This window comes from Enhydra lutris, unplaced genomic scaffold (assembly GCF_002288905.1).
Source record: "Enhydra lutris kenyoni isolate GAN:26980312 unplaced genomic scaffold, ASM228890v2 scaffoldscaffold66, whole genome shotgun sequence".
Taxonomy (NCBI): domain Eukaryota; kingdom Metazoa; phylum Chordata; class Mammalia; order Carnivora; family Mustelidae; genus Enhydra; species Enhydra lutris.
Genome location: NW_019154150.1, coordinates 2,368,001 through 2,389,127, shown reverse-complemented (window position 1 = coordinate 2,389,127; position 21,127 = coordinate 2,368,001). Strand labels below are relative to the sequence as shown.

Sequence of the window (21,127 nt, the reverse complement as noted above, 5' to 3'; positions counted from 1 at the left end):
TATATCTCATAAATATTTGCTGCTATTTGGTGGGCTGCCCTTTTCCTCTCTCAATGGTACCTTCCGATAAATGGAAGTTCTCAATTTCTAAAAAATAGATCATAAAATAATCTACCTTACCAATTTTTTCCTTCTTGGTTAGTGTTTTTAAGTCCATTTTAGAAATCTTTGCCTACTCAGAGGTCATGAAGATAGCTTTCTTTTTTTTTTAAGGATTTATTTATTTTAGAGAGAGACAGAGAAAGAGAGAGAGAACACACACAGGGGAGAGGGACAGAGGGAGAGGGAGAGAGAAACTCAAGCAGACTCTGCACTGAGCATGGAGCCCAACATGGGGCTGGATCTCATGATCCTGAGATCATGACCCGAGTTGGACGCTCAACAGAGTGCACCACCCAGGCACCCCTGAAGATAGCTTTCTTTGCTTACTTCTAAAAGCTTTAGATCTGGTGTCCATCTGAAATTGACTATAGTGTGATTTTTCTTTCTTTTACACTGGAATAATCAGTTGTCCCGGCCCCTGTGACTGAATAAGCACTTCTCTTTTAATCCTCACATTAAGTGCATGGTGTTAGGACCAAAGCTACATCTTCAGAGGGGGAAGCCGAGACTCAGAGAGGTGCAGTGTTGTGCTAAAAGTCACAGAGCTGATGAATGGCAGAACCGGGATCTGAACCCAGATTTCTTTGACTCCAAATTCAGGGCTTTCTCCCCAGGCCCCTGACACTCAGTTCCCATCTACAACATAAACGGCACGTAATGTATAGTCATCAGACGCTGCCAGAATGGACACTGTGGGTCTGTGGGCTTAAGCCTGGCAGACACCTTGACCCAGAACATGGGTCTGCACACATGGGGGATCACAGGCCTGTGGCATGGGGGGAGGTATTGCCTGTGGTGAGGATGTGTTCCTTTAGTAAGCAGGGAGGCTGCTGGGTACAGAGCCTGCTGCTCAGGCAGATACAGGTGTGTACCCCATCCCTACACACATATGCACACACGTGCACATGAAGACAGTAAGAACTATTTCGGGAATAGGGCTTTCCCAGGCGCATGTGACTATCTCCAGGTACCAGCTTTCTCCCAAATTCAGAACCGAGTTGACTTTCTGTTCAGCCAGTGAGGACCAAGGCTCACGTTTGCGCCTGGCACTTGCCGTGGTAACAAGTCCCCTTGGTGGCCTTTACGCTGGGATGATGACCAGGAAGCCTCGCTAGCTTGGGCTTTACCAGAAAGGAGATGGGAATGTCAGGGCCCCGCATGGTCTGATGAGATGCCTGGGCCTGGCAGGCAGCCCTGGGTCAAAGCTCTAAGGCCGGGCACTCAAGAGAAAGCTTAACAGCTGGGACAGGTGCGCTGCTAGAAGGTTTGGAGGCCAGGAACTGGGGTCAGTGATTTCCTGGTTACTGGAGGAAGAAGGCTGCTGGAGAGGAGCCTGGGGGTGGGGAGCAGCTGCAGGGCCAGTGGAGGGTCTCTTCCCTGATGGGATTAGGTCGGTAGCCTGCCTGGGTTTCTGCCACTCACTGAGTTCCTGGCCAGTACCTGCCTCTTGTTGTTTTTTAAATTACATAATCATATCTACACAAGGTCAGGAAAATCTAAACAGTACAAGCGAGTGTCAGGTGAGAACAAAATCTGCTTATATCCCTCCTCCTGCCCCTGGCCGCTGCTTCCAGGAGTTACCATTTTAACTGTATCTGTTTTAGTTCCTCTGGCCACCAGTGCCACTGTAAGAGTACTCAGACAGCTTTCTTGACTCCCCCGCTTTGGGCTGTATCTCTGCAATGACGGGCGAGAGGTGAGCCTGTTACTGCTCCCCACTTCTCCTCCTGGGTTTGGGGTGCATCTTTGATCTGTTGCATGCCTGACCTCCCAGTATATTCATCCCTTGCGCTGTACACTTGAATACTCAGGCCTGATCAGCAGACTTCCGTAGGCCATCACACATGACACACCCACTTCAAGACTTGTTGCACTGGAATGTATCTGTCCTCAAGTTCAATAGCAAGTATCCCCCAGCAGTCCCCACACCCTCCTCATGTGAGAGGCTCAGGCAGGAAGGAACATCTGGATGCCCAGTGGATGTGTGTCTTGACGTTCCCACAGTTCTGCCCAAAGGCTGGGCTCAAAGCATCTCGATGGTCTCCAGGTCTGTAAGAGCAGTCCCCTCTGGAATAGCCAGATGGCCTTTCCCAGGGTTTGGCCACTGGGAGGTTGGAGGCTGGAGTGGGGGCTAGACCCGGAGGTGGGGTGTCAGTAGAGCCCTCTTGCTTACTGGGTGGGGGGTTCTCTTTCTGTCCTTGCAGGAAGTGTTCCGGCAGCACCGAGGGCTGCAGCTCCTGGCCCTGGTGGAGGAGGTGCTGCCCCGCCATGGCAGTGGCCGCCACGGGGACTGGCACATCTCCCTGAGCAAGCCCAGTGAGAAGGAGCAGCATCTTCTGATGACCTTGGTGGGCGAGCAGGGTGAGTGGGGGCAGCACAGGGAAGGGAGGGCCCAGGGAGGCAGCATCAAACCATTTCTCGCGGGCTGCGGGAGGTCTACAGAACCACAGGAAAGCACCCAGAGGCTTTGACCTTGGACCTTAGGATTGCAACAAGAGGTAGTGGTTGGGCCCCTGATGTAGGGTTCAACTGGAGTTGAACTGGAATTCTGGCAAAGAGGAGGAGGGTGCAAACGTGGGGACCAGGAGGGGGAAAGGTGTGGTTTCAGCACCACGGCAGGAGACAATAGGCATTGCACAGGAGTGGTGGGTTGCAGAGGGAGCGTGTTCAGAATGCAGCAGTGTGGGGCTGTGGGAGTGACCGCCTGGTGTCCCACCTGTCACATGGTGCCCATTCACTCACTCCTTTGCAATGAGGCAGGCTTTGGAAAGCGAGCATTGGGGAGAGGGGAAGTGCATACACCATGGGGTCTACATGTGGTCAGGAGCAGGGAAACAAGCCTCTGGAGTCTTAGGCCAAAGGTTATCCCAGGGAGTTGGGTGTGCCCCAGTAGCCAAGGCTGTGCTGATGATGGTGTCTACCCCCAGGGGTGGTGCCCACTCAAGATGTCCTTTCCATGCTGGGTGACATCCGCAGGAATCTGGTGGAGGTAAGAAGGCAGGGACCTATTCCCCTCTCATTCCTTACAGCTCTGGGAGCAGGGATGCCTTCACTGAGGGTGGGAGATAGCCGGCACATGGTACAAAGGAGCAGAAGTCCAGCTCTTGCTCCGCACAGCTCCTCCTTTCAGTCCTCCTAAGACACAGTTCCCGCGGGAGAGATGGAGTGCACGAATGCTTCGGAATGTGTATGCACCACCGCAGTTTGCGAAAGGGCCCGGAGCGGGTGGTAGTCCGGATAGAACTCAGAAGGAATGGGACCTCCAAGGGGGATCTGGACTGGTCAGTGGGAGTCTTGTGGGTAAGTGGGAATTGCCCTAGGAATTGGGTAGAGGCCTCGTGGGATAGGAGAGCGTGATGCAGTTTCAGAAACCACAAAAGAAAACACAACAGGCGTGGGCATGCTTCAGAAGCCATCAGTCAGGCATCATCTGGCAGGACAGGGCTCGTGCTCAGGGGACAGCCCCACCATCTTGAGGAGCAGCCCTGACCCAGTGCAGTTGGCCATCTGCATGGCCGGTCCTAGAGACATGAGCTGAGCAACACTCTGGCCAGCCTGTCTCCTGCACTGCCAGCCACCCCTGTGTAGGGTTGAGCAGAGCCAGGGCCTGTGGGTGGGGCAGCCCCCCCTCGGTCCTTCTCCTTGGTCTTCCTGCTCCTTGTTGCACTTTCTTTAGTGGGGAAGACCTTGGGGGTTCCTCTCCTCCTTTCCCCAGGACAGCCATCATGCCAACTGCTCACTGTGAAACCCAGTGACCTGGCATCAGCCCTCTCCTTTCTCCCAGGCTCTGCAGTATTTCACAGCTGGGAAAGATGAGCTGTGCATGACCGTGCACCCCACCTCCTTATCTGTCACACGCAAGGCGGAAAGGTGGTTGTGCTGGTGGTTTGGGGTTTTTTTGATAAGCACACTGAATGCTTACTGAGTGCCAGACTGCGCTGGGTTCTCTCACCCAGCCCTCAGCGCCAGCCCTTGCCTCGTGAGGATTAAACAGGGTTCCCTGTTGAGTACCATTGGTGTCCTATTTAAGATGGGAGCTGTAGCCCACAGAAGGGAAGTGATTCGCCCGAGAACGCACAGCCAGGAAGCAGCAGAGCCAGGCTTTGGACCAGGCCTGAAGGATTTAAGAGCCCAGGCCTTTAAGCACAATGTTGTCCTTACTACCTGGATGGTTACCAAGGGACTTCCCAGTTGTTAAGTTCTGGATTCATGAACACAGGGTGCTGGGATGGGCGGACAGGTGGAAACTTGGGCTGGTCTTCATCTTTTTTTTTTCCCACAGAAACTTCCTGCCTCTCCCTGCCCCTGGGTGTTCTAGCTTTGCCGGGCACTATTCAGACTGACCTGGTCTGGCAAATTTAGCAATTTTAGTTAGGTGGCTGAACCTAGCAAGAGAAACTGATCTTTGATAATTTAAAAAGTCAGTAAAGAAAAGTACTGGAAATAGACAGGATGTTCACAGACACCCAGGCAGAGATGAGACCTGGCCTCATGTAGAGGAGTTCCAGGCAGAAAGGGTGGCTCCCAGGCTGTTGCATTGGAAGCTAGTAGATAGCCCCCTCACCCTGGCACCTGTCATCCAATGAGGATAGCACCTCCCCTTTCCTGCTCTCTGCTTGAGGTGCTCATTTGTGGAGAGTGCACCTGCCTGGCCCAGCAGGGGTGCAGCAGCCTCTAGGCCTGAGAAGAGCAGCCCACCCAGGACAGCTTGCACTGTAGCAGAGGTACTGGCCAGCCAAGTGGGTGGTGGGCCATTGGTCACCACCCACTCTTAGTGGGAAAAGGGGGGAAGCTGGGAGGCTGGTGGTGGCCCAGGATGTAGGCTGTCCTCAGCATCCTGATCTGCACTGTCCATAATGGTGACAGAACACCTCCACACTCAAGGTAGAAGCTGTGTTTCAGGGACCTGAATCATTAGGGGAGGCAGACGTCTGCCCCAACAGGGACAGGATCAGGGCAGAGCCATGGAGGGGATGTGAGGGGAGGTTGGGAATGGAGGCATAGCATCAGGAGGCTTGGGGTTGCCATCCGGTGAACGGATGGCGATTGGGCAGAGACAGGGATGGAGTCCCAGATGAGCACAGGTCCAGGCCTCTGAGAGCGCATAGTCAGGAGCATGCCGACTCTTCTCAAAGCCTGTCCCCCATCCCTGAGCCCCAACCCTAGATCCCCGTGGGGAGCCCTGACACCCAGGACCTCAGCTGGGGAAACTGGCCCCTCCCACCCCCAGATTGGCATCCAGAACTACTCCACTACAAGCAGCTGCCAGGCACGGGCCAGCCAGGTGCGCAGTGACTATGGGACGCTCTTTGTGGTGCTGGTGGTCATCGGTGCCATCTGTGTCATCATCATCGTGCTGGGCCTGCTCTATAACTGCTGGCAGCGCCGGCTGCCCAAGCTCAAACATGTGGTGAGCATGGGGGCACATTGGCAGGAGGGCTTGGGCTGGGGGTTCTGCCTATGGAGGAGAGAGTACCCAGCAGGTTCAGTCATCCAAGACTCACTGTCCACACTGCAGGTGGGGTGGCAGTAATTGTCCTGGGATGGGGGTCTGCTCCTGAAGCTGCTTGTCCAGAGCCTCCCCCGCAGTTTATCCCTCCTGTCTGCAGGGCACCTGCCCATTCATAGGTGCTAGACGTGCAGTGGGGGCTGTGGGGGCTGTGGGGAGAGATCAGATGGTGTCAGGGAGGCCCCCCGCTTGCTGAGTGCAAAGTCTCATCAGGAGTTTGGTTGTGGGAACAGGACAGAAGGGAACGGACATCTTTCGAGGGTCTGCTGGGGGTTCCCTGTGTCCCGTCTCACAGACCAGGGAAGGAACAGTGAATGGTTCCAGGCCGTGTGCTCGGAGCTGTTCCGGCGGGTGGGGGGCTTGGGTTGGGGCGCTCGCCCAGCGGCTCTCTCCCAACCGCCGCAGTCACACGGCGAGGAGCTGCGCTTCGTAGAGAACGGCTGCCACGACAACCCCACGCTGGACGTGGCCAGCGACAGCCAGTCGGAGATGCAGGAGAAGCAGCCCAGCCTGAACGGCGGTGGGGCCGTCAACGGCCCGGGGGGCTGGAGCGCGCTCATGGGAGGCAAGCGGGACCCCGAGGACTCGGACGTGTTCGAGGAGGACACGCACCTGTGAGGGAGCCCGCCCGCCGACAGCTCTGGCCCGCTGTGACCCCGCGACCGTGCCGTCGTCCAGTTGGGGCTGCGCCGGGACGAGCCGGGTGGACCCGGAGCGGTCAGCCGCGCCTCCCCTCCCCTCCCGGTCCCGGCCGCTCTTCCGCAGCCCGGCCCTCGGTGCGGGGTCCTCCCGCTTCCCACCGACTCACGGAACAGTCTCGGCACAGCCCTCCCCACTCCCACCTGACGCCCCAAGGGGCCGGTTCCGGAACGGCCCCGCTTCCCCGGCCGCGCCCCGGGACCCCCATTAAACCCGCCCGGAGACCACGCCGGGCCCAGCCAGTTCGCCTGCCGTACTCATTCTTGCTCCGGGGCGGGGCGGGGCGGGGCGGGCGCGCAGGGGGCGGGGCGGCGCGGCCCGGGTCGGTCCTCCGGGCGCCAGGCGCCGCTGCGGAGCGGGGCGGGGCCGCGTGTGTTTACATCCGGCCGGGGCGCGTCGCCGCCGCCGCCGCTGCAGCCACCGACGCCTGAGGTCGTTCGGCCCGGGTCCGAGCTGCCCGCATCATGGACACCAGCGACCTCTTCGCCAGCTGCAGAAAGGGGGATGTGGGCCGAGTGCGGTGAGGACCCCGCAGCCCCCGGGGGGTGCGGGGTGGGAGGGGCGCCGCCGGCCCCGGTGCGTGCGGTGGACCGGCTCGGGACAGGCGCGCGCCTCTGCGCCGCCGCAGCCCCCGCGCTGAACCCACCATAGACGGCCCCATCGGGCAAGAGCGCCTGGGTGCCCCAGCAGGGTGCCGAGGCAGCTTTCCCAGTCGGGGTGCGCCAGGACGGAGTGCTGGGGGTGTTTTACTCCCTGGGGTCCCGGAGGAGAGGACTGCTACGCGGAGCCGCGGAGAGGAGGGTCGCCCTCTGAGTGCTCAGGACCGGGAGGTCAGACCCCGAGGCGGGCCCGGGACTCTAAACCTGGCTCTTCGCGCTGATGCGCTCCGGGACTGGCATGCTGGGAACACCTAGGACCCAGAATTAACCTCTGATCCCTGGAGATTTGGGAAACTCCTAAGTGTAGTTAAAGCAAATCTGCGTAGAAATCGCCATAGAACAGGGAGTGACGGGGTGCCTGTTTGGGATGTGGGGCATCTCACTTCGTGGGCCCTTCCCTCCCTGTTCCTTGTATCTGACCCACCACTACCTCCCTTGGGCTGGTCCCAGGCTTCCTGACTCCCACAGCGTCCCTGGTCCCCGTCCCCCCGCCCCCCAGCAGCAGGTGTCACCTAGGAGTTAGCTGATAACCCCTGAAGCTGAGTGCAACTCAAGAGCACTCCCCGCCAGCTTGGACGTCTACCCCAGGCTTCCTGCCCTCAGTGATGGCTTCATCACCATCCTTGATGGCCCTCCTCGCCTCCTACATGCCATTGGCTACCATGTCTCCTGACTTCTGGATTCTAGAATCTGTTCACTTCTCTTCACGCTTCCACACCACCCGGACACCTGCAGCAGCCTTCTTGGTCTCCCTGACTCCAGTCTCCCTGGTCCAGTCTGCTGGCCCAAGCAGCCCGAGGGCTCTGGCAGAACAGATGCCCGTCATCAGCTTCTCTCTCCCAAATGCCTTCAGGCCAGACTCTCGACCTACTGGGCTCTGGGGTCCTGCTTCTGAGGCTCAGTGTTTGCCTTTTGAGTTCCCAGCTCTACACCTTGTCTACCTATGTTGGTCCGTTTGCTTCAAATGCCTTTCCTGCTCTGGTCTGCCTGTCATCTGCCCTCACCTAGGGGAGACTTCCCTCAGCCAAAAGGGATGTTTTCTCTCTTTCCCCAGTCTGTGGGTCTCCTCTCACAGACCATGAAAGTGTCCTGACTCGGACTCTGACCTCCTCCCCGCCTAGGTACCTGCTGGAGCAACGGGACGTGGAGGTGAATGTGCGGGACAAGTGGGACAGCACCCCTTTGTGAGTGCCGGCTGGGTGGGTGGTCATGGCAGGTGTGGGGCGGGGGCTTTCAGTCCTGGTAACTCCCTCCTGTACTCCTTTTCCTCCCTCAGGTATTATGCCTGCCTGTGTGGGCACGAGGAGCTAGTACTCTATCTTCTGGCCAATGGTGAGAGAGGGGGGCTGAGGCTGTGTGTGTGTGTGTGTGTGTGTGTGTGTGTATTGCATTTGCAGACACCATCAAGTCCTGTCTTTCCGTCACCCCCACACACATCCAGTCAGCAAGTCCTGTTGGTTCTACTTTCAGAACCTATTTTCTGCCTTATGCACTTCCCCATCTCCACTGCCACCACCCAGCCCAACTACAGCACATCTCCCCAGCCTCAAAGCCAGCCTTCTCTGGTCTCCTGACTGTCCCTTTTGCCCCACCTATAGTCTGTTCTCCATAATGCAGCCTGGTGGGTCTCCTAAGCCTGATAGGCTTTAAGTTCTCCAAAGATTGCCTTTGTATTTAGCATAAAACTAGAATGCCTTGCCAGTCTTTGTGCTTCTAAGTTGACCTGCTGTTCCCGCTCTGGCCTCACCTCCTTTGGTTCCCCAGGTGCTCAGTCTTCCAGCCATACTTGCCTCTCCAGTGCTCTGGCACTCCAAGTCTGCCTCTACCTCAGGGCCTTTGCACTTGCTCTTTCTGTTTAGATGGCCCTTTCTCAGATCTTTGCATGGCTGACTTCCTCATTCCATTCAGGTTTCTGCATGCGGTCACGGCCACAGCAACCTTTCGTGGCCTCACTATGTGGCAGCCACAACTGCTGTTACCATTTGTCTTACTTGCTTTTTCTTCATAGCACCTGACATTTATTAACCTGTTTATTGGCCACTGCCCCACTAGAATATCAGCTTAGTTAGAACAGGTACTTGTCTGTTTATGGTTGTTCCTCCAGTGCATAGAACAGGGCAGTCTCTGAGCCTGCTCTATTTTTAGTGTGTGGTGCTCAGATGTGCCTGTGTGCCTAGGTCCTGGCAGGGGAGATTATAGTGTCAGAGTGGGCCCAGGGTAATTTGGAAGGGGCTCCACGTTACAGGGCTGGGCCCTACATGTGGGAAGGTTGCAGGGGGAGAGATGAGGATTTCCTCCAGGCCCTATCCCAGCCACGGTGTGCATGTTCCTGACCCTGCTGACTGGTGAGCCCTGCTACCCCCAGGAGCTCGCTGTGAGGCCAACACCTTTGATGGGGAACGCTGCCTCTATGGAGCACTGAGTGACCCCATTCGCCGGGCCCTGCGTGACTATAAGCAGGTGACAGCCTCCTGCAGGAGGCGGGACTACTACGACGACTTCTTGCAGCGGTGAGATGGGGTGTAGGGCTGGGTGTGCGTGGAGTGGGACAGTGATGTGGGGCTGAGGGCTCTTCTGCAGGCTGGGATGGGGGCTGTTGTGCTGAGAGTGGGGGGAGTCGCACACTGAACACCCCCTCCGCATCCCCTTCCCAGGCTTCTGGAGCAAGGCATCCATAGCGATGTGGTTTTTGTCGTGCATGGGAAGCCCTTCCGGGCACATCGCTGTGTCCTGGGTGTGCGCAGTGCCTACTTTGCCAACATGCTGGACACCAAATGGAAGGGCAAGAACGTCGTGGTCCTGAGGCATCCACTGGTGCGTCCACCCCAGGGGGCATTGAGACGGCAGGGGGCTTGTGCTGTGTGGCCACCTCTGACCTCTCCTCCTGACTGTCTCTGCTTACAGATCAACCCCGTGGCCTTTGGGGCCCTGTTGCAGTACCTGTACACAGGTGAATCTCTGGGCCCAGGGTGGGCAGGCAGGGACGGTATTTCTGTCTAGCAGCAGACCCACCTGTAGCCTTGGACCCCCCATTTTATCTCCTGGTACTTATCCCCTGCATTGTGGGGCAGTTCCACCTGCCTCCTGGATGGGCTGGGAGACAATGAGCCAGTGTGTCTGCTCAGGAAGAGCTTGTCCCGCCTGCAAACTGAGCCCTCTCCTGTCTGTCCCGGGGCCTGTAGAACTCAGGCAGTGGCTCCCGATAGGAAACCCAAGGCAGCAAGTAGATCCAGGAGTCCCAGTGCTAGGGACAGCGGAGGGCTCATCTCGGGTCCTGAGCTTCCTGTGTCGCACCCAGGCCGCCTGGACATCGGTGTGGAACACGTTAGCGACTGTGAGCGCCTGGCCAAGCAGTGCCAGCTCTGGGACCTGCTCAGTGACCTGGAGGCCAAGTGCGAGAAGGTGTCCGAGTTCGGTGCGTCCAGGCTTGGGGTCCAGGGCATCAGGTGGGAACTGGCAGGGCCCACCTGGCTCCCTGAAGCTATACTCTCCCCTCCACAGTGGCATCCAAGCCAGGCACGTGCGTGAAGGTGCTGACTATCGAGTCCCCCCCAGCAGACCCCCGGCTTCGGGAGGACATGGCCCTGCTGGCCGACTGCGCCCTGCCCCCCGAGCTCCGTGTAAGTGCAGGGCACCCTGGGATGGGGCCCGATGTGGGCATAGCTGTGGTAGACAGGTCCCACTCTCGGGTTCAACCCTTGTGTGACCTGAAGTCAGTCACTTCCCTTTTCTTTTTCTTTTTTTCTTTCTTTTTTTTTTTTTGAAAGATTTTATTTGACAGCACCCAGGAACAGTGGGAGAGATAGGAGAGGAAGAAGCAGGCTCCTCCTCTGAGCAGGGAGCCCCATGCATGGCTTGATCCCAGAACCCTGGGATCATGACCCGAGCCAAAGGCAGGCGCTTAACCGACTGAGCCACCCAGGCACCCCCGTTGCTTCCCTTTTCTGAGCCTACTTTTGTTGTTGGTGTTGTACTCAAGTCTTCAAATGGGGCAGCAGTCCAGCCCTCAGGGGTTGAGCTAGAACAGGCTTTTGGCTGGGGCTGGCCACTCTCCCTTGTCACCCCTGCTCTGAGGGTGTCTTTTTTTCCCATTCCCCCCCAGGGTGATCTCGGGGAGCTGCCCTTCCCTTGCCCTGACGGCTTCAACAGCTGTCCCGATGTCTGTTTCCGGGTGGAAGGTTGCAGCTTTCTCTGCCACAAGGTGCCGTCCCTTCCCCCCTACACCATCGCCCCCTTACCTTAAGTCCCTGGCCAGCTCTCTGGGCATGGGCCCCAGCCCTTGCCCTTCCTGAGCCCAGCCTCCCCCAGGCCTTCTTCTGCGGCCGCAGTGACTACTTCCGGGCCCTGCTGGATGACCACTTCCGAGAGAACGAGGAGTTGGAGGCCTCAGGCGGCCTCCCAGCCATCACCCTCCACGGCATCTCGCCCGACATCTTCACGCATGTGCTCTACTACATCTACAGCGACCACACAGAGGTGCGGGGCTTGGGCGGGCTGGGGGCGCTGGGCTGGGGGCGTGTGACAGTCAGGACAGGGCCACAGCCCGGGTCTCCACGGGGCTTAAAGGGAGGACCCAGGTCCTGCTTGGCTTCATGGGGCTGGTTTTCCAGGAGCCTGGAGAGGAAGTGGGGGACATGTCTGGATTTATCTTTCAGGCAGAGGGGGCCTCAGTCGGTTCCAGAGCAGGAAGGAGTGGTGGGAGCCACACCATGAGCATATGCCACCTGGGGTCCCCGAGTTCTCCAGTTGGAGGGTGGGTAGGGGGAGTAACCCTGAATTACAATAGTGGGGTACCCTGAGCCTCCTGCCTCTAGATAGCAGCCCACGCCCAAGGTTCTGGATTTCTGTGCCCTGTTCTTTTGTGTCCCTGGGTCTTCACCTGCCCCAGAGCATCCCTAACGTGTGGGCAACACGGGCAGCCAGAGCTAGTGTCGAAGGGGTGTGTGTGTGTGTGTGTGTGTGTGTATGTAAAAGGCCACTGTGACAAACGATAAACAGAGCACCCACATCTGGTAACTTAGAGAGAAGTTCGTTTCTCCTTCATGTCTGAGGTGCGTGCACCAAGTGCGTGCTCTGGGACCCAGGTTGTCCCCTCCATCTTGTCCCCGTGACATGGCCTAGGGCAGGGGTCTGCAGACCTCCAGGGACCAGGTGTAAGTGCCGTGTGCACGAGCATCCTTACCCCGACCGGTCCACGCTGCCGTTGCGCCAAGCACCCTCTAGCCGGGGTAGGAGTGAGCGGGTGTGGCTGTGTTCCACTCACGCTTCCTTGCGAAACAGAGCGGGTTGGACCTGGTCCTCAGCACCTGAGGTGGCGTTCTGCTCTGCATCTGGAGGTCGGGGTATGGGCTGACTCATGTGTCAGGAGGAAGAGGAAGACGAGGCAAGCAGTTTCCTTTGTCATAGGCCAGGTGGAGGCCACACACGCCAGTTCTGTGGCTCTGGAGAGAACTCACTTGCCAAGAGCACAGGCTGGGACATGCGGCCTCTGGTCAGGAGGAGGGCGCAGGAGACCGGCCAGGCTGTGATGTTAGCCCTGTGCTCGCTGCACGTAGCACCCCCAGTCCTAAGGCCAGCAGCCACTGCACTCACACACTCTTTCCAGCCTCCATTCCTCCTGCCTTCTCGACTTCATTCCTCCTGTGGCACAGCTCTTTGGCCCATGCCATCTGGGATCCATGATCCCCCCCCCCCCCCCCAGTTCCTGAGGGAGCTTTGCCACTGAGGACAGCTGTTAATGGCTGGAAGTGTGGCCTTGGGCTGCAGACCTGGTTTGACACTGGGGTTAGCCGTCCACAAGTTGTGTGTTACCTCAGAGCCGGTTACTTAGCTGCTCTGTGCCTTAGTTTTCCCCGTCTAGAGAGCAGGGTCGCTGATAGCTGTTCTCTTTCAAGGGCTCATGGGGAGGGATGTGTGTGTCCCAGGCAAAGTGCCTGACCTGGTGGAGCAGTGCGTGTGGCCTGGACGTGCTAGCAGAGGTCCTGCCCACCCTGTCTTCAGCCTGCTGCCTGTGCCTGTCCGAAGTCTGGATGGGAGCTGAGCCCACTCCCAGCGTGCGGTCCCGGTGTTGGGGGTGGGGGAGCAGGTAAAGAGTTACTGCACCGCCTTAGTGGGGGCACCCCTGCCTCAGTTTAGAGGAGCACCTTCTGTTTTCTGACAGTCTTTTGAGGCAGGCATGGTTGTGCCTCCCAGAGAGGAGGAAACTGAGGCACACAGAGATGAAGTGACTTGCCTAGGAGGGTCCCACAGCTAGAATTTCAGAAGACGTTCTGTGTGATTCACAGCTCAGCCTCTTTCCCCTGCTGAGGCCCTGCTGCTTTTGGCCTGCAAGCCTGCCTGGGGCCCGGGAACCCCAGACCCCTTCAGCCTTTCTGGTCCCACAGTGCCTGCAGCAGTCTGGGCCCTGTGAGGTGTGGGTTGGAGCTCCTGGTCTGCCTTGCTGCCAGGGCCCTGAGTGGCCTTGGTGACCTTGGGGCACACCCTCCCTCACCCCTTCTTTCACTGCAGCTGCCCCCCGAGGCAGCCTATGATGTGCTGAGCGTGGCCGACATGTACCTGCTGCCAGGCCTGAAGCGGCTGTGTGGCCGCAGTCTGGCCCACCTGCTGGACGAGGACAGCGTGGTGGGCGTGTGGCGTGTGGCCAAGCTGTTCCGCTTGGCGCGCCTTGAGGACCAGTGCACAGAGTACATGGCCAAGGTCATCGAGAAGGTGGGCCCATGGGAGCCGTGGTGGGTGGGGCAGGCTGAGGGCCGGCGGCAGGCGGGCTCTGAGCTGGCTTCTCTGCAGCTGGTGGAGCGGGAAGACTTTGTGGATGCCGTGCGGGAGGAGGCGGCGGCCGTGGCTGCCCGGCAGGAGACAGACTCCATCCCGCTGGTGGACGACATCCGTTTCCATGTGGCTAGCACGGTGCAGACCTACAGCGCCATTGAGGAGGCCCAGCAGCGGCTACGGGCACTGGAGGACCTGCTGGTGTCCATCGGCCTGGACTGCTGACCGCACGTGGCGTGGGCGTGCACATGCATGCGTGTGCACATTTGCCGCTGGTCTTTCTGTTCCTTGCACCCTTGAGGGCATCGTGATGGGCTGAGGGGGCTCCATGGGGTACCCCTCTCCCCACGTGCCTGGGAGCCCCAGGGGAGGATCAGGGTGAGGCCCCCCCCAACACAAGCCAGCCCCCAAGGCCCTGGGGCTGGGCACTGCTCAGGGAAACCTGGGGTAGGGGTCTCTTTGGGCCTCCCTCCCCCGGAACCCCTCCACACCCCCTCTCTCCTGGCCCTGGCGTGTTTGCTTCCAAGCCAAGCCAGCAAGCAGGCTTCCCTGAAGTGCAGAGTTGGCCCACAGGGAGCAGAAAAGTCTGTGTGTGGCAATAAAGCTTGATTCACTGTGGGAGCCTGAGCCTGTGTCTTGGGTGGGCTCCCGGGAAGGCGCTGGGGAGGGCCAGGGAGGAAGCTCTGGGTTTAGAGCCCCTCATCCAAGCTGGGAAGGCCTTGGTGCCCAACAGGGGCTCCTTGGGGGCTGGGAGTGTGTGTGGGTCTGAATAGGCAGCCCCTCTTTGCTGGGCCCAGCCTCCCTAGCAGTGGGGCTCCCCTCAGGCGCAGCTATTGTTCTGGGGCCCTCTTGGTGAAGTCCGACCCCTCCCTTCCCTACCCCCCACCGCCCTCAGTGGTCTTGGGGGAGGTTTAGTGGGAGGGCTGAGTGGGCGACTGCAGAGGCTGCTTCCCCCTCACACCAGGAAAGGACTGGTTTCCAAGGCACACTGGTTTCTAGCACTTGTTTATTGAGCACTGCCTGTATACCAGAGGCTGTTCATCCCGCCATGGTGTCTCCCCACAAGCACCTGCGTTTTCCACCTGCAAGGACCAAGGGCTGGGTGGTGGGCAGGGCCAGAAGGGAGAGGCCTCCGTCAGCCCTGCAGTGGCAGCTTGCTGTACAGCTCCAAGAGGAGAGCCAGGGAGGAGGGGTAGAAGTGGAAGGGGTAGGAGGAGGCCCAGTGACCCCAGCTAGCCCCAGCCTGGCTCCCTCCACTCCCCAGCCCACTGGCCACTGGCTGTGGGGAGCCCTTAGCCCAGGGCCAGCCTTCCTCCTGGGCTCTGCCACAGGGGCTGTGGTTACCAAGGATGTCAGAGGTGGCTTTCTCAGGATGCCCTGTAGCCAGTCCCTCACCCCAATCCCTGGGGTCCTGAGGCCCAGGCACAAATACCCTGATGCTTGCCCCCTTCTGCCCGGGGCATAGCAGTGGGGCTCCTGGCCCTCCCTGCAGTTATTGTTCTGGCCCTTTGCGCCTTTTTACTCTTGGTCGTCAGTTCCACAACTTCTGGGGTCTTTTCCTTAAGTCCCCCGTGCATTTCATCCATAGTGGTCTGGCACAGTGCTCACATGGGGTCAGCTGTAAGATTGGATGGGTCAGTTGAACAAGGTATGCAGTTGGCAAGGAGATGATGTGTGGGAGGGTTGGGGAGGGGAACTTGCCAAGTGGACAGTGGGGTGTGCTGGGTGGAGGGCGGCTGGGCCTAGGAGCCTAAAGAGGCCCAGGATGAGACCAAGGGAGGCCAGCATGGCCAGAGTTCCCACCCTGGCTCTACCTCTTAACTGCCTGGTTACAGCTCTGTGTCTCAGTTTACCCAGCTGTCAATTGGGATGACTCGATTGTACCTCCCCTCCTCGCTTGGGGCATTTAAGGTGAGTTCCTGCTACTTGGGAAGGGGCCCACACAGGCCCACGGAGTGAGCTTGTGTATTTTGTGAAATGCTGGGCTCCACCCAAGGTGTGGAGGGAGAGCCGAGGAGGGTGTGGCAGGGGCTGACTTAAGCTTTGCAAGGTCACTCTGCTTGCTCTAGGCACCCAGACAGGAAGGGTGGGTCCAGGCTGGTGGCACAAGAGCCACAAGTCCCACCTTAGACCCCACACCAACTCCTACATGTGCCAAGGTACGTGTAGTGAGTTTAAACGTTAGAAAAATTTTTTTTAAATTATGATGCATTTACTTAAAAAAAATTTTTTTTACAGATTTTATTTATTTGACAGAGATCACAAGTAGATAGGCAGGCAGAGAGAGAGGGGGAAGCAGTCTCCCTGCTGAGCCAGAGAGTCCGACGCGGGGCTCAATCCCAGGACCCTGAGATCATGACCTGAGCCGAAGGCAAAGGCTTAACCCACTGAGCCATTCAGGCGCCCCCTATGATGCATTTTTTAAAAGATTTTATTTATTAGAAAGTGAGCACGAGTCAGGGGAGGGGCAAAAGGAGAGGGAGAGAATCTCAAGCAGATTCCACCCTGGGTACCAGCCCAACATGGGACTTGATCCCATGACCCCGAGATCAGACCTGAGCTGAAACCAAGAGTCGGATGCCTAACCTACTGCACCCCCTACCCCAGGCACCCTGATTACGATGCATTTTTTTAAAAAAATAGATGCTACAAGGACGCCTGGGTTAAGCCACTGCCTTCAGCTCAGGTCACGATCCCAGAGTCAGATCGAGTCCCGCATGGGGGTCCTTTTTCAGGGGGGAGGCTGCCTTTCTTTCTGCTTCTGCCTGCCACTTTGCCTGCTTGTGCAAGCTCGCTCTCTCTCTCTCTCTCTCTCTCTCTGTCAAATAAAATCTTTTAAAAAAAATAAAAATTAAAAGTAGATACTAGGGACAAAAGTGAACTCACACAGCGAACCCATCTTTTAAAATATTTGAAATATTTCCTTACAGATTGTAAGGAAAAACCTAAGGGGGGAGGTTTCAGGGGAAATGCTCTGGATGTGGCACTTCGCAGGTCCCTGAGAGAGTGAGACTGGTGAGCTGTGCCTGCCAGGGAGGCACTGGGGCCTGGAGAGTCCGCGTTCCCTGGGACGGTGGCCGGTCCCCTCAGCAGTTCCGCCACAGGGGCGTTCACCAGCCACCTCATCACACCTTCCTCCTGTTCTCAGCCGCTTGTGGTCTAAGGTGGGGAAGGTGTTCAGCGCAGTGTTGCAAGCAGGAAACAATGAAAACAGCTTCCGAGAGAGCCATGGGGAAGGATATGGTAGTAAGCCGGTGTAGCTCAGCTTCCCGTGGCCCTGAGGTTGCTCGGGGCGTCCTCTGCCCCAACTCAAGATCCTGGCACATGTTTCACAGAAGGAAAACTGGATCAGCTGAACTCTGACCCAAGTAGCAACAGACACGTCTTGTCTCTAAGATGTAACATGTGGTCGGCTTGTCCCCCCCACCCACACCGGGGGAGAGAAAAAGGAGCCACGGTGGGCTGTTGGCGGGGAGGCAAGGTCAGTAAAGTGCTGTGTGCTGAATCATGCCAGAGCTGGGAGAAACATCAGGAATCCCAATCCTGTCTTTAAAGTGCTATTTGGTTCATCATGCATATTTTATTTACATCACATGGGAGCATTACTTATCTTGCTCATGAAAATTCTTGGTGCCCCTTTTACATTGTGTCCAAGGCAAGGGCCTTACTTGGCTTCACCCTGATCCTGGTCCTGACCCAAACAGTCATTACATGAGGCAGGTCTATAACGGAAATAGAACACATTTTTTCAACCATCAATTAAAATCTTACCCACTTGCAAAGAGATAGAAATTTTAAAAAAGAGAGTGACGGTTCTGCATATGTTCTTTTGTCCACCTGGAAAACTGCACAGTCCTCAATGTCCCATCTCACTGCAGCAGACCCAAGAGCCCCTGTTGGGGGCTGAGGCTGACATCTGGTGCTGGCGTCATACGGTTGGATGTGCTCTTGCTAGCACTAGGAGTGGCCTTCGTCCCCGAGCAGACATCCTGAAGGCATAAAAATTTCTCACTTGGGGAAAGTCTCACTGGCAGGCCTGAGGGAGGGCTGGGGCCCTTAGGCCTCTGGGAGTTTCTATGTCTGAGCCAGCAAGCCACCCTCAGGCTATCCCAGGCCCTTAAACAGATGGTTTAAGATCTGAGCATTGCATTGGCGGTGCAGCAACTGGGGCTTTGTCATCGCCTGCCTTCTCTGGTAGGGAGGGGGTATCCGGCACCAGAGTCTTGGACACCTGGGCTGGGGCTCTGAATCTGCTGTTTTTGAGCCAATCACTGAATCCCTTGGAGCCTTTGCTGACCAGTCTGAATGAGAACAACACCACCAACCAGTGGAACTCGTGTAGAAATTCCACGGGGCCCCCATGAGGAAGCCTCTGCCAGGAGTGGCAGCTCAACCAATGTGAATTTCAGTGTGAATTTCCATTCTTTCCTGGAAGATATAACAGGGACACTTTAGGGCTTACTTTGTAAGCTTTTCTTATCTGTAGCATTTTGGAAATGTGCATGCGTTCCTTCTGTTCCCTCTAGACCCCTTTGCCCTCAAGGGTCACCAAACCTTGTTTTTACCTCTTCAGTAGCCACGGATCCCCTTTGTCCCCAGTGTCCCCGCCCCAGTCAGGCCCAGCCTCACCTCCGCTCATTCTCGCCCCGACGGCATCCTCCAGGCAGATACCGACCCTGGGCCTCCTGTCCTTGAAAGCCTCAGTGCAGGCACGTTGTTCTCAGGCACAGCCTGCTCTCTCCCCTGATACCTGAGCCTGTCCTGTTCTGTGGGCACCTGCCCACCACCTCCCAGCCTCCCATGCATTTAGCTGTGGCTTCTAGATGTGATCTGAGATACTAAGTGCGGGCTCTGGTTTATTCCTTGAAAGGTACGTGCCTGCCCCTTCCTTTCTTCCCCTCGAACAGGCTGGAATGAGGGTGCAGTCACTGGAGCTGGAGCAGCCATCTTGGGCCATGTAGTTAAGACTTCCCTGCAGTGAGAGGGGAAGGTGGGAGGAGAAAGAGGCCAGCCTGCCCTTCCCTGCTAGCTTCCATTTTGTTCCCGGTTGTGTCCTCTACCCGAGGCCACAGCCTGACAGGTGACCCCCCTCCTACAGGGGCAGCATTGTGTTCCAACGACACCCTCTCCAGTCAGGGCTGTGGGCTCTCTGAGGCTTGTCCTGACTCTGCAGCGCTCCCGTGGACCCCTTCACTACACTATCCTCGGGTGCTGCTGTGGGTGCCAACCTGAGCTCCCTCCACCCTCAAGTCCTGCCCTAAGCCACCTTGCCACAGGGCCTGTGCACCCCACTGCTACTCATCTTTCTGCTCTCCTGCAGGGCTGCCTCTGGGCTGGTCCCCTGTGCTCTCATCGCCCCTCTTCCTGCCCCCACAACTGTTGGGCACCAGGTGGCAGGTTTGTGTCCCCCTGTGCTCATTTTGGGGGGCAGCGCCAGGGCCTGCATCATACCTGGTGCAGCAGGTCTCCCTCCCTTCTTCATCCCCTCCCTCCCTCACTGGACAAGTCTGGAGACCAGAGGCCTAAGCAAGCCCACAGCGTCCTGCAGCTCGGCTCTGGTGGAGGGACGGAGCGATTGTGTAGTCAGGCAGAACTCAGATCCTGTCAGAGGGCAGTAGTGTGCTGGGGATACAGAAGGTGGGGAAGGAGCCAGGGTGGGTGTGCTGGCTTTGGACCGGGTGGTTAGGAAAGGCCTCCGAGGTCGCCAGCAGGGAGGCTGGTGTGTGGGGGCCCAGGGACACGGGAGGAAGAGGGTGAAGGCAGGGAGGCCAGAAGGCCACCTCTGACTCAACGCCCCCTCCTGTGGCTGTACGGGGATGGCTGAAAGGGCACCCCCTCCCTTCCCTCAAGTCGGGTGCTGTCGCCATCTGGCGGGAGGGGAGGGCAACAGCTGTGGGGTCAGAGGGAAGTGGCCTATGGCCCTACCCAGGAGGCAGAGTAGAGGCGGAGCTGACTGTGGGACCCAAGACTGGAGGAGGACATGCAGAGCCCTGAGCCCAGCAGCAGGAGAACCGAGCGCTGAATGGACTGGAGTCGCCTGGGGTGGGGGCCACTAGCCGTGGAGTCCAGAGCTGCGGGAGGCCCGGGCTCCCCAGTACCGGCGGTGGCCAAGTCGGGAGGAGCAAGCCCGCAAGCCGCCTGCTCCACGCACAAGTCCCCAATAACAGAGGAGGGAAAACCCAGTCCCCACCCACTGGGTTGGGTCAGATGACTCGCTCACCCCAGACAGCAATACTGCCAGGCAAGGGGGCCCGCTCTTCTCTGTACCGGGAGTGCTGTAGTCTCGGATGGGACAGACAGACCTCACCCACGTGCAGAAAACACCCGGTTTATTAGGATTAGCTGTGACATACATGGTTCCTTTGATAGTTCTGAACGGATCGCGAGTCCCAGTAAGGGTACACACAGAGGGTTGTGGCTGAGCTGCAGGGACAGTAAGTGGCAAACTGCTTAGAAGATCACGGTGACCCCAGTGGGTTTATGTTAGTGATTGGTGAAAGAGAGAAAAGGTAGCACGGGACCTTGCCACAGTGCAGAACAGAGCAGGCGGGTTTCCCAGGCATCCTTCGGTGCCCCCTGGAAGCTGGGAGGGGGGACCTGTGACCATCCACCCCCATCCCAGCAAAGGAGCAACCACCGCCCCCCCATTCCTGCTACAAGGGGCATCTTTTCCTAGAAGGACTGCCAGGTCTGAACCCCATGGTTTCTGTATGAACCGGGGTGACCTCCGATTTCCAGAGGAAGGTGCTGCCTCCATGGCAGTGCTTGGACCTCGGGTCCTGGAGGTGTGCGTCTCCAGGGTCCTTCTCTCCTTCTTGAGGCCGGGCCAAGAATGACCTCACTTCCCTTCCAAACTCAGCTCCTCGTCATGGTGAAGGGATGACTTTGAAGCTCCCAATGTCGGCATGGAGCCGTCACCACCGAGAATGAACTCGAGCCTTGCAGAACTCCCCCAGGACAGGTGGACCCATAGCCCTGGTGCAGCCCCAGTGGGACAACAGACGCAGCTGGTGTCTGCCTCCCACACCTGCTCCCATTCAGCAGCGGGTGTAGCCATGTCCTTGTCCCCTCCTGTTTTAGGAGACAGTCCTGCTTCCAAATAATTCTTTTTTCTTTTTAATATAGGCAATTTTTTAACCTTTAACCAGATATGTAAATGTGACTGAATATGCCTCTGTCAGAGCTTTCATATGAATAAATCCGTGCGTCCAAATCACTCCAGGTCAAACCATGGGCCGAGCCGGCACATGCTCTGGGAGAGGCGGCAGGGGTGGGAGGTGAGGTGGCTTCGTGTGACTTGCGTTATCCCTGCTCTTGGCGAGAATTCCTGATCTGGGCTTAGGGGTGCCCGAGGTTTGGGGGGTTTGTGGGTGTCATTTCTGTTTTTCCT

The 21,127-nt window shown here is 57.8% G+C and overlaps 2 protein-coding genes across 3 annotated transcripts in view; both read left to right on the top strand.

Annotated features, from left to right (window-relative positions):
- Window positions 1-6,535, top strand: part of LOC111159144 (podocalyxin like 2) — a 35,532-nt gene extending 28,997 nt beyond the window's left edge. Inside the window, exons 5-8 of the mRNA XM_022521576.1 lie at window positions 2,307-2,463; window positions 3,030-3,091; window positions 5,333-5,512; window positions 6,017-6,535. Coding sequence (XP_022377284.1) covers window positions 2,307-2,463; window positions 3,030-3,091; window positions 5,333-5,512; window positions 6,017-6,229 — 612 coding nt within the window. The 3' untranslated portion in view covers window positions 6,230-6,535. The remainder of the gene's footprint in view (window positions 1-2,306; window positions 2,464-3,029; window positions 3,092-5,332; window positions 5,513-6,016) is intronic.
- Window positions 6,536-6,715: 180 nt separating this feature from the next.
- Window positions 6,716-14,358, top strand: LOC111159133 (ankyrin repeat and BTB domain containing 1). 2 transcript variants are annotated; one of them, XM_022521551.1, is made up of 12 exons: window positions 6,716-6,830; window positions 8,091-8,153; window positions 8,246-8,301; window positions 9,335-9,479; window positions 9,624-9,783; window positions 9,874-9,919; window positions 10,268-10,384; window positions 10,471-10,589; window positions 11,072-11,170; window positions 11,278-11,445; window positions 13,477-13,677; window positions 13,756-14,358. In XM_022521551.1, exons 1-12 carry the CDS (start codon window positions 6,775-6,777, stop codon window positions 13,960-13,962), a joined length of 1,437 nt encoding a protein of 478 aa, XP_022377259.1. In that variant the 5' UTR covers window positions 6,716-6,774; the 3' UTR covers window positions 13,963-14,358. The 2 variants fall into 2 exon arrangements, with proteins under 2 accessions (XP_022377259.1, XP_022377260.1); XM_022521552.1 differs by having other exon boundaries at window positions 6,759-6,830; window positions 8,091-8,118.
- The last annotated feature ends 6,769 nt before the right edge of the window (window positions 14,359-21,127 follow it).